A 12,981-nucleotide genomic window follows, 5' to 3' on the forward strand; every position below is an offset into this window, starting at 1 on the left:
AAGTGGAAGAAAACTTTTCGACAATTTACACTGGTGGCCGTTTTTGACCGGTGAAAACATCTCCGAGCTCAAAACAAATATATGTAATCTGGTCACTTTTCAAAGCGGTCAGACTCGTCAATAAAGTCACTTTAATGTACAATGGTTAATTTCAGGTCAGCTTGGTGTATAAGTGTCATTGTTCCAGACAGTGAGAGCCGGTGTTGCAGACCGAACAGTCCCCCCTAAAAATTGGTCTGCCCTGCCTTCACTGCGTCATTTCTGACCACAGCAGCATGTCTGTTCACCCAAAGCAATCAAATGGATTAATGGGATTATTAACCATCAGATGACAAGGTAAAACCTCTAAATCTTAATTCTAAAGTCAGTTTTAAGCAGAAACGAGGTGAACCGCGGCTTGTGACGCATGCGCAGTGAAGGCAGGGTGGATTGATTTTTAAGGGGGGGCCATTCGGTCGGCGACACTGTCAGCATAGAGGTGACACTTCCTTCCCACTGTCGCCAAGTGCTTGCTCATAGGGGGTCGTTTTGACCGTTGGGGTTTTTCTGTAATTATTGTATGGCTTTTGCCTTTTACAATATAAAGCACCTTGGGGCAACTGTTTGTTGTGATTTGGCGCTATATAAATAAAATTGATTTGATTTGATAGAGGTGGGCGATATATATGATATAACTGTTTGATGGTATAAATTTGGCCAATGGTAGAGATTTAGACTCCACTGACCAATACTTGATGATGTCATCACATCTTCCTCAGTGACTCTGAACGACTGGAAAAGGCTGCAGTCAGTGCTTTGGTCACAGGCTCCTTCTCCACCTCGGTAGATTAAAATTTCTTGTAAGAGTGTAACATTATAAACTATTTTAAACCTCTGGAGTCGCCTGAATGAATTCGGTCATGTAAAAGTCACATGACCGAATAAAGCAATTGTCCCATTAAATTTACCACACTGTCTCTTTTTAAATGCATTTTAAATATGCACGCTTCAAGCTTTTTCTGAGTTTTTAAATTATGTTAATAGACCTACGATAACCTGAATTAGGAATAATAATTTTTGCAATGTTTTCTTTTGTGAATTTTATGGTCTTATTTGGTGCACGTATTTGCAGAAAGCCACAGTAAACAGTCTCACATTTCCTCATTCAGCTATGCTGACAGCTCCACCCAGGAGAGCAGAGGAAAAAACCCACGCCTTCTGCTCTGTCATTGGTGGAACGACACGTCATAAGTCAATCAGGATCATTAACCCACGTGGTGGCATCTCTGAAGTCTTTCTGGACAAAACACCACTAAAAGCAGACAAACTAACACTGCCTCCTGCTGGACAAGCAGGAATGATGAAATAAGATTATTCCAATGCATAAAAATACATGCCTAACAAGTCAGAGAATCAGGTGCTCAAAATTAATTCTGTTTTTGCTGTTGTTTTTATTTGTTTATTTTAATCAATTTAGCTTTGCAGAGGGACTATATGACCCATTTGGAAACACTTCCATTCTAACTTTACACTTAAGTTTATATTGTGATATATGCCGTTGCCATGAAGGAACTCAATTTATATCCTGATATGAATTTTATGTCATATCGCCCATCCCTACATCAGCTGGCTGTTAGAAGCAAGTTAGGGACAAAATAAAACCAGCTGATTTCACTTTGCTCAATTGAGGTTTCAAATCCCACAAAATTTCAGAGTGTTTGTCGCTCTGCAAGATGTCAGTAACATTGAGAACTGCACTGAGATGGTCTGATAATGCTGCACACAGGCAACAGCGTTAACCTTGCAACATAAACATCTTTGTATATTGTGTCTAAAACTGGTGAATTTTTTTTTTATTTTTTTTTTTAGGTTTTTAGATGTTTGTTTTGTAAACCTGTGAGAAGCTCAGGTTGTTTTTGTTATTTTCAGGGGGAATCACTGTTAGCTGCTATCGCTAACTGTTCATGTCGTTCTGGGGGGGGAGGTGAAGTTTGCTCTTTAATGTCCTGCTTATTGTCCTTTACAACACTGTTTATGCTGTTTGTTCCAGAGGAATATATATATATATATATATATATATATATATATATATATATATATATATACATACATACACTGGTCGGAGGTCATGGCCCAGGTATTTGGAAGCTCAGAGCCTCCGACATCATGCACATGTATTCAATCAGTACTGTATTTGTAAATCTACAGCATGATAGAACATTTTCATTTTGTGTTGAATGTATATAAAGTTATAAACATTTTCTTACATGATCCTCTGCTTTCATGTGAATTTACTGTGCACCTTATACTTTACTTTTCGGTACGTCTGGCCTTGTGCTTGTCCTCTGCAGCCCAAACAGCCTTTTGTCTTGTTACTTAATCCACTTGTCTGTTCTTGCTACATGAACTCTATAATATCTCTGATTTTTTTTTTTTTTGGGGCATCAATTATATCTATTGCTTCTCAGACAAGTATGATCAAATTACTGAATGATTCGGGGGTCTGCAACCTTTACTGTCCAAAGATAAATTTTTGTCCCGTCTTCCATAAATAAAATTCTTCTAGAGCCACAAAACATATTTGACATTTAAAATGAATGAATAAAGATAACACAGCTTAAAGTGGTTTTCTACACTGTTCAACTATGTTTTTAACTGATTTTTTATAACTCCAAATGAGAAACGTTTGGATGATATGAAAAATCTGGGGGGGACATAACAAGCCTGATATTTACTGCAGACTGTATGAAACTAAATGAGTGCCGAACTCTTTACTCAACTTGCCAGCGAGCAATGCTCACACGTTTATTCTGCAAGAGACAAATGTGGGTGTTACAACACAGAATGCCGTGTAATTATGTACAATAGCTACACAGTGACCCATTAACAGATATTTATCAGTAACATGTACTACAACTATAATCCTATATGCCCCCCCAAGTCTTTGGAATGATACGGCAAAGACTGATTGTTGGGTATTTTCTCCTCCAAACATTCTTAAAACCTTTGATAAGACAAACAGAGTCAAGAAACACCAGTGAGACAGAAAGTCAAATTAATCACGCGCGGAGTGCAGTCCAGGCTGTACACCAAGGCTACACTAAAGTCTGGCCTGTGCTCCCGCTCTTTTTATTAGAGATGCCCTCATTACATCATAAAACTTGTCCTAAGGGGGGGGGACACGCGAGACAAGTTTCTTCCCGTAATATAAACACATACGTCAATAAGCGCAGCTGTAAGGAAAAACAGTTTCTTTCTTTTACTCTTATCGTCGAGGTCAGCACATCTCGTTCGTCTGTTGCAGTTATCAGCTGTTGTGCATCTGCCTGGAGTGTCCTGGTCTTCACACTAAGCATCACATCACAACAGTCAAAACAACCTTCAGTTCTTTTACTCCCAGTTCAGCCTGACCCCGTCATGCTTCACTCCAGTCGTTAGCGGCTACGAAACAAGTTGTATAATAATAATAATAAGTACATCCAGCTCCTCATTCCAGTTCAGATTGACCCCAGCATGCTAAAACAAGGTTGAATAACACGTACATTCTCGGGGTCAGGTGCAAACAGCACAACACCGTTCTCATCAGAAAGAAGACAAAAGGTACAAATGTTTAACAGTGATAACATATATATAAAATCTTTAACACTGATATTCAAAGCCCAATGACCGGTAGTCTTAAAATGAGTGTATCAAACTTAGAGGAAAAAAGACAATGGATAATGAAGGGTCACAGGGATAGACTACCCTTTTCCCAAGCATCATGGCGGCCTCCATATAAGCTAAGGGGGAGGGGGCAGGCCATGGCGGGTACGACCCCCAGCATCAGTGGTTGGGAGTACATCCTCCTTGAGCCCTGGTGAGTTGAAGTCCTGGAGAGCTCTGAGGGCTCGGGGCATGCGTCCAGCGGATGGGACGCAATCAGTTCGTGGCGGAGAAGGGCCTGGTGACCGCGGTGTGGGCATTCCTGGTGAACAGTCTGGGGTTGTAGGCTCCACTGTGCCTACAGGAGGAGTATCGGCAGGTGTTGGGATTGTGGGTATCGGAGATGCAGGTGGCCCGTGTGGCAACACCTCGGGCAGGGCTCCGTGGGGCTTGTCAAGCTGGACCATCAACGGCAAACCAGGGGCCATCGTCAAGTGATCCCTCTGTATAACTGGGGTGTATCGCCAAAGGAACTGGCGATTACGCAGGGTGACACGGCCCGATCCGTCAATCCGAATCACATACTGATTGAACTGTCGCACTTCGATGACAATACCGGTCTTGTCCCACTTGGTTGGGTGAGGGCCAGTTTGGTTTTGGATGCGGACAGGGTCACCGATCTTTAAGGGGGGTAATGCGCGGGTGTGTTCAGAGAGGTGTTCGGCATCACGCATGTGGCGGTTGCGCAGTGCTTCCTCTCTGGCCGCAAGTGTCGAACGCCATGTCGGGTGGGGCTGGTATTTGACTGGATGGATGGGAATGAAATCCCTTATGGGCCTCCCGAAAAGGCACATGGCTGGGGAGAGATGGGTGTCTCGGTCTGGTGTATTACGATATTGCAACAATTTGTCAGTGTTCATGACCCATAACTATATTGTCAGTTATCATGCATTTCACAGTTTTGACACCCACCTCCGCCCGACAGTTGCTGTAAGGGAATGCCACAGAGGAGAGGCAGTGTCGGGACGCGCCAATCACTGAGGAAGCGTTCTGTCGAGAGTGCCGTGAATTCTGGTCCACCATCAGACGACAATTCCTCCGCAATTCCATAGGTGACAAACGTGCGACGAAGGGCCGTGATCAAGCCCGATGCTCCGTTGGCACTTTCCTCCACGATTGGCCAGTTGCTGTAGCGATCGACGATGACGAGGAAGTGTCTGCCCTGGGTCATTCCATATGAAAAGACCAAGACTTCCAGTTTCATGGTCTCAAAATTGCTCTTTTATATTTTGTGGTATGGGGTGTAAGATGAAGATTGCACTTCATTCCAGTTAAATATCTCCACCCATTCTGATTTTATAGGCTGTTGAAAAAGGGGGCATGGCAACGTTAACCCTTTGTTATTGGTTTGTAAGCATTTTTAAGAGGCTCTAACTCAAAAACTAAACAAGATATCAATTTGATTTTTTTCAGAATGTATTAACTCTGTCTTAAACTCTCAGAAAAAATGATTTTTACAAACATTAACCCTCCACTGGCCACACAGGATCAGGGTGAAAATTGAAATTTGAACGATACTGAAGCAAAATCAGCCGAATATAGGCTCAATTTTCTCACATACCATTGAAGATAGTGCTTTGCTTTTAGTTTTCTGGAAAGCACATGCCAGGGGCTTCCAAAGGAAGTGAACTCCAGGCTGATGCTGTTATTTATTTCAGAGCAATGTTAACCCTTTTCAGCCTTGGTTGCCGGGCGGGGCACTTTTGGACCCCTTTTTTCACCATGTGGGTATCTTCTGATTTCAAAAACTTTGTATCATCAAAAAGCCCTTGATATGTGCTGCTAGAAAAATTACACACTGATATAAAACAAACACCCCTACACATAGAATTAAAGCCCTCTTTTCAGGGTATATCCCACTTTTTGCATATATTCTAATGTACAGTCATATGTACATAAATGTACACAATACACAGGTTTGCAAAACTGTTAAACCATACCCATGCCGCCCTCGGAATGTCCTTCTTTTCAGGCACTTTCCCACATTTGATAGTCTGTGACGGTGTTGAAAATGTTGCTTCATTTTTAAATGGCAAAGGCCGTGTGTATGCAATGACTATGACATCTTCATGGATGAGCTAAAGATGAAAGTGGATGCTGCATCAACAAGAGTAAAGATATAACTGCTTACATGTGCCCCTGTTTCCTGGAGTAGGAAACAGATTGTGAGCAGATTTGGTGTTACAAACTATGTTGCAAGAAATGCTGTAAAAATGCGGAAACAGAATGGAATTCTTCCTGACTTAGTCAATAAAACTGGCAGTCGGCAAATAGCTTTAGAAACAATTAACAAGGTCTTGGCTTTCTATGAAAATGACCAGTTTACTAGAATGCTACCAGGGGCAAAAGATTTTGTAAATGTGAAAGATTTGAATGGGGAGAAGCAGCGGGTGCAGAAAAGACTTATTTTATTGAACTTAAATGAATTATACATTCAATTTAAAAAGCAGTACCCTGATGATAAGATAGGCTTGTCCAAATTTTGTGAATTGAGACCCAAGCAATGTGTTACTGTTGGTGCAAAGGGGAACCACTCAGTAAGTGTTTGTACTATACACCAAAATGTCAAATTAATGTTAGCAAGCTTGCCAGATGATAAAATTAATTATCATGAGTTGATGTCAAAGATGGTCTGTTCAGTGCAGTCAAAAACTTGCATGCTTCACCGATGTGAGCTATGTCCGGGAAATGAGGCACTTGTCTCTTTTCTAGAGGAACGGTTGGCTGTGGCAGGGGTTGAGGAAATTAGAGTCAAGCAATGGGTTACCGTTGACAGAACTATTGTAGAGCATGTTCTTGATTGTCAGGCCTACACTGAGAAGTTGGCTTCCATGGTTGATAAACTAACCACCCATCACTTTATTGCTAAGAATCAGGGGGCTTCTGGAAAAGCTAAAAACTAACGTGGGGGAAGATGAATGCATCATTCTGCTTGACTTTGCTGAGAATTACTCGTTTGTAGTACAGGATGCAGCACAGGGTTACCACTGGGATAATTCCCAAGCAACCCTGCATCCCTTTACTGTGTACTACAAGATGAATGATTCCCTGCATTGTCGAAGCATATGTGTAATCAGCAATCACTTGCAACACGACACAATTGCAGTTCATTATTTCCTCACTCAGGTTGTGCCCCTGATCAAAACAGGTATCCCGACAACTTTAAGCAAAGCATATTACTTCAGCGATGGGGCAGCCTCCCAATATAAAAATTTCAAGAACTTTTGCAACCTTCTCCATCACAAGGAAGACTTTGGCATGGAAGCAGAATGGCATTTTTTTGCCACTTCTCATGGAAAGAGTTCTTGCGATGGAATAGGGGGCACAATCAAGCGGGAGGCAGCCAGGCACAGTATGAAGCAATTGCCTTCGGGTCATATCTTACTCCCCATGACTTATTGAGTGGGCTCACGCAAATATCAAGGGGGTTGAGACAATTTTTGTTGAGAGTGAGGATGTTCAGAAGCACTCAAAGCAGCAGCTGAAGAGATTTGAGGGGGCTAAGAAAGTTCTGGGTACCAGGGATAACCACTGTTTCAGTGTAACTAGGAATGGTACCATTCCGTCAAACGTTTGTCGGGTGAAGAGGAGGTCGGATTGAGTGCGGTACCCCATACCTGAGCCTCTAAAACTGGCAGACTGTATCCCTGGTCATTATGTGGCCTGCTTGTATGATGGCCATTGGTGGTTGGCAAATATCATTGAGCAATCTCAAGAGAATGACGATGTCAAAGTTTCATTTATGCACCCAAATGGACCAGCCTCAAATTTCCACTGGCCTCGTAGGGTGGACGAATGCTGGGTACCTTTGACTCACATTCTCTTGATGGATGCTCCAGGACACCACTGGACTTGTAAGGAACTATGTTTTATCTAGTCAAGAAGCTTCCAGGAGTGCAGGCATGGTTGACAGCCTGAAGTTGGCAACAGAGTAGAAGTCAGTATTTGCAGAGTAGCCTGGCAAAATTGTGGGCTTTTTTTGTCCAGAACCAGAGGTACAAGGGTTGATTGTGAATAACAGACTGCATTAGGATGTTAACATAATTAGTTAGTTCAAGGTTTACATATTTTATATTTAAAAAAAAGAAAAAGAGATGTTGTACATGTATTATTTATGCATTTAGGTAACTATGCACCATAACTCCTATGTATTGTGTACATTTATGTACATATGACTGTACATTAAAATATATGCAAAAAGTGGGATATACCCTGAAAAGAGGGCTTTAATTCTATGTGTAGGGATGTTTGTTTTATATCAGTGGGTAATTTTTCTAGCAGCACATATCAAGAGCTTTTAGATGATACAAAGTTTTTGAAAATCAGAAGATACCCACATGGTGAAAAAAGGGGTCCAAAAGTGCCCCACCCAGCAACCAAGGCTGAAAAGGGTTAACATTGCTCTGAAATAAATAACAGCATCAGTCTGGAGTTCACTTCCTTTGGAAGCCCCTGGCATGTGCTTTCCAGAAAACTAAAAGCAAAGCACTATCTTCAATGGTATGTGAGAAAATTGAGCCTATATTCGGCTGATTTTGCTTCAGTACCGTTCAAAATTTCAATTTTCACCCTGATCCTGTGTGGCCAGTGGAGGGTGTGTGGGAGGGGCACTGGGCTGAGAGGGAGCCATGCAGTTGCAGGCAGTGCCATCGTTCTCGTAGCTCTGTGATAGCAGGGGTCATACCTGGCCAGAAGAAGGACGACTCTGCCTTGGAGCACATCTGGGTGATGCCTTGATGGGCTGAGTGGAGGGCCTCAAGCACCCTATTACGCAGGGATGCCGGGATGATGACTCGGTCACGGTAGAGGGCGACACCGTCAAAACTGCTCCGATATTCCCTATATTGATGGTATGGTCTGAGTGCTGGGGGGAGGCATGCCTTAAGCTCTGGGAAGCCGTCCTCGATGAGGTTCAGCAATTCCACCATGGTTGGATCACTTGAGGTGGCCAGGTGGACGTCATCCCATGAAACTGATTTGATCACTGAGTTATCGGTGGAGTCCATATGAACATACCTCAGTGATCATCGTGTCGGTGCAACGTAGACGGGCCAGGACATTGGGGGTAGGGTTGGTGTGACGCACAAAGCAGACATGTCATCAGGTAGCTCCAAGTGTGATGGTTTCCCCACCGGGTGTCTGGACAGGGCATGTGTAGCAGCATGCCGGGCTCCAGGGATGTGAGCAACACGAAAGCAGTAGCGCAGGGTCTTCTCCTTCAGGTTTCGTAAGCGGGGATTTGGGATGTCATCCAATTGCCTGTCGCCTAGTACTTTAAGGAGGGGTTTGTGATTGACAGCTATGATGAGTTCAGGGCAACCGATGACAAAGTGGCAGGCCTTCTCCAGGGCGTCCACGACAGCTAATGCTTCCCCTTCAATAGGCGCATACCTGGACTCTGCGCCCAAAGTAAATCTACTGGCGACCAGGGTAATCTGCCATCCATCAGGGCAGCAGAATGGCCGCGATGAGGGGCATGTGCAATGCTTCTGGAAGAGCCAAAACCCTAAGCCGTCCTTACACCAGTCTGTGGCCAGGCATGTGGGCTTAGATTTGTCAAAGATTGCTACACCCATTTTGGTCTCGTTGATGATGAGGGCTTTGGTTTCCTCGAACAGCGTGTTCATGTTGTCGGTCCAATCAAGCCTGATTCCTGGTTTCAGGAACTGACGGAATGGCTGCAATCTCTCCGCAGATGCAAAGGCGTATGACACCTGATTGGCCAACCCGAACCAGCTACGCATATCTGTAATGTTTTTCAGGACTGGGAATTCTGAATGGCCTCAATAGATTTAGGGCAGGGTCGCACTGTTGTAGGGTCAATTTGGAAGCTCGCAAACTCGACAGACTTTCTTGCAAATACGAACTTGTAGGGGTTAAGAATGATGCCATTACGCCCACACCTGTCAAGCCAGTCAACAGCCTGGAAGAAGCTGCCATGGATATCATCCGCCCACATCAGAGTGTCATCGATGATCTTCACCTTATGGGGGATGTCAGTGACGAATTCATCAAAGCGCCTACTGTATGCATCACCTGAGGCGACGTAGCCTTGGGGAGCAACACGGTATCGATATCGACCCCAGGGTGTTATAAATGTTGTCAAGTGCCTGTCATCTTCATGCAGCGGGATACTATGATACCCATTCCAGGCATCGAACACCGTTTTCGTAGTGTTTGGTGGAATGGCACGAGCCTGGTGGAATGGCGACTGGGTGTGGTGTGTTTCTCTGGTAGCATGGCGATTAAGTGCCTGGAAGTCGACTGTGCGTCGTGGTTTGCCTGATTTCTTTGGGCACACCACCATCCGATGACACCATGTTACAGGCGTCCCCACTGGTACAGGTTCAATGACTCCGAGACGTCTTGATCAAGGGCTGCCTTGACCTCTTCCTGCCAGTGTATTGAGACCGGGATGGGGGTATATGGTGGGCCACTGGTGTGGCATCCGGATCTATCATGAGGTGCATGGGGGGACCTGACATCGTGGGTAGGGGCTGAGTTGACAGATATTGAATGTGCTTGATGCATAGTAGTTCCAGCAGCCACTTCCCCAGTCTGTCGCGATCTCCTCAGTGGCAGGGAATGGAAGAGATGTAGGGCGTGGAGGTGGAGCCTGTCATCAAGGGCAATCACACAGGAGTTTTTCGTCGAGCAGTTACAGTGGAATTGTGGCGAAAGTGGGCTCTGTATTAGTAGTGAGCGATGTGTGCTGCACCAAAGCTATATAACCAACACAACACAACACCAAACACAACTATAATCCTATAGAAACAGCATATTTCATGTGTTGTTTGGTCAGCTTTATTTTATTTCTTAATATATATCCATTCCTACATTTAAGGCCTGCAACATTTTTCCAAGAAAAAAAGGCTGGGACAGGGCATAGTTTGTTGTAAATGTAAGAATTAATCATTTTTCCAGCCAGTTTTCTTGAATGTCAGGGATGAAAACATGCATAATACAGAAAAGTACCCGCACATCCGAGATGTATAAAAAGGCGCGCTGGATCAAAAGTAACGGAAGGAGAGAGAGAGACAGAGAGGGAGAGAGACAGCGAGAGAGAGTGCTGTCCTTTTACTCTTGAACTGTTGTAATGGCTCTCTGCCGTTGTGCCCTGTCTGGTGGAACCCTGCATATCCCCTTGTCTTGGTAATGTTTTGGTTTTCTTAGCTATTCTCCTAAGAAAGCCAAAACCTCACTTTTGCTTCCTTAAAATATTCCTGTTTGAGGTTTCTTAACATTTTTGGATTGCAGAGAACCTGTTGTTGTTCAATATACAATTAATCTAAAAACAAAAATAAAAAAATAAACTTGGCTAATGATTGTCCACACAGTGTAAGCAAGTAGAGTTGATTGGTGGTATTGACCGCTATTCTTTGCCAGAAATTGATTTTGAAGATAGAATTTGGAGACACTTTCAACATCCTTGTTCTGGAGGCCCGTTTCCACACCTGGAAGTGACGAAGCCTGGGAACCTCACCGATATTTCAAACACTGATGGGTGGTTGATGTCCAAACCCAAAAGTATATGACGACAGTCTTCGGTGTTTGCAAGAATAAGTTCATGCATTGATAATTAATTTGTGTATGGACAAAACTGTACAGCGCACTAAAAGTTAGCACAAAGCAGCTAACTAACAATGATCTCACTTGTGAATTAAGGTACGTCTTAAGAGTATACACTTTAAAACTACACAAGATTTTCTACACGCAAGCATGAAGAAAATTTGCAGTGAATTCCTGCTTGGCTACACTGAACTCCACATATGATGTACGCATTTTACTTCATAGCACTCCAGCCTGAATAGATTTATTTTTTAATATAGTTGTAGCATTTGTAAACATTGCAATAACCATACCACTTATGAATGTTTGTGTGGGGTTCCCCCCGGGTGTGCTCCGGCTTCCCCTCACATCCAAAAGACGCGCAGGTTTGGTGGATTGGAAACTTTTGCCCTGTTGGTCTGCGTGTGGGTGGGAATGTGTTTGTCTGTATGTGGCCCTGCGACAGACTGGCATCCTGTCCAGGGTGAACCCTGCCTCACGCCATATGACTGCTGGGATGGGCTCCACCCCTGTGACTGTAACTGATCTGTGACCCTAAGCAGCTGTAGAAAATGGATGGATGTTTGTTTGGGAGATTGCACGAGAGATGTTCGGTAGCCATGAACCTTTCTTGGTGAATTCCTCGGTTGGATCACCCTGGTTCTTAAGTACTGATGGCACTCTGTCAAAACATAACTCTGGATTTTTTTTCCTCACTTGTTTGTGCACCCAAATACAGTACAAAGTGACATTTTGTGTAGTTTTGCTCTCCCTTATGATAACAGCTTGGGGATTCAAACATGGAACAATGAATACTGACATGTGAAATCTCTTTGTCGGAGACTACTGGGTCTGTTCTCATGGTACCATTATAAGAGCCCCGTTTTCTGTTTTCATGGTACAGTTTAAAATACGTTTTCTATTTCCACAGTAGATCATTTCAGTAGACATAAGTCTAACCCCGTGGTTTTGTTGTTTAATGGGTGTTCCCGAGGCGTGCTTGCTACATCTCCGTGAGATGAAAAAAGATGAATATATATTATTTATTATATATTTATTTTGACATGAAACACACTCCCCAAACGTGTGTCCCCGTGCAGTAAATCAGATGTACCCCTTTCTTCTTCTGTGGCGTTTAATGGCAGCCGGCATCCTTATTGTTGCATTGCTGCCACCTTCTGCATCAGTCTGTTATAGCAGCACTAAATCCTCTCGATGAGCCCAGTGTCTTTCAAGTATTTAAAAGACAACACTTCCCCCTCTCATTTGACCTTATGGCTAAAATACTTCCTACAGAAACTTCTTTCAGGCCTTACAATGATTTCCTTCAGTTTTAACTCTTTAATAGATGTAGAAGCAAAAGGATTTTAGACCAAGCTGTCCAAGGCTGTTTGTGGAAATAAAGTCAAGGAATTGACAGATTGTCAATATAACAGGCTTTTAATTCGAATCTTCGAAATCACACACATGGTCAGGATGTATACAGCAAAAACTTGAAAAAGTGTGTGCAAAAGGCACCTCTGAAAGTGCGCTTTTGTACACCAGCCAGGGCGGAGTAGCACTGCAGCAGTCACATACACATGAATACATTTGCCAGTGATTAAAACTGTGTTCACCTTTTTCCCATGAAAACTCTCACTGAAGAAAGACAAATCTAAGTAAACGTTGCAGTTACACTGTGGTTCATATGTGTGCCATGCAGTGGGGGGTGGGGGGTTCTGTATGGATCAACTATGGTCCTTTACAAAACTG

At 43.4% G+C, this 12,981-nt stretch overlaps 1 protein-coding gene across 1 annotated transcript in view; it reads left to right on the forward strand.

The window, feature by feature from the left end:
• The first annotated feature begins 10,149 nt into the window (after positions 1-10,149).
• The window catches only part of LOC117505838 (condensin-2 complex subunit D3-like), a 236,142-nt gene continuing 233,310 nt past the window's right edge, over positions 10,150-12,981 (forward strand). The window contains 1 exon segment of the mRNA XM_034165369.1: positions 10,150-10,171. Coding sequence (XP_034021260.1) covers positions 10,150-10,171 — 22 coding nt within the window.

The sequence above is a fragment of the Thalassophryne amazonica genome, unplaced genomic scaffold (assembly GCF_902500255.1).
Source record: "Thalassophryne amazonica unplaced genomic scaffold, fThaAma1.1, whole genome shotgun sequence".
NCBI classification, from domain to species: Eukaryota; Metazoa; Chordata; class Actinopteri; order Batrachoidiformes; family Batrachoididae; genus Thalassophryne; species Thalassophryne amazonica.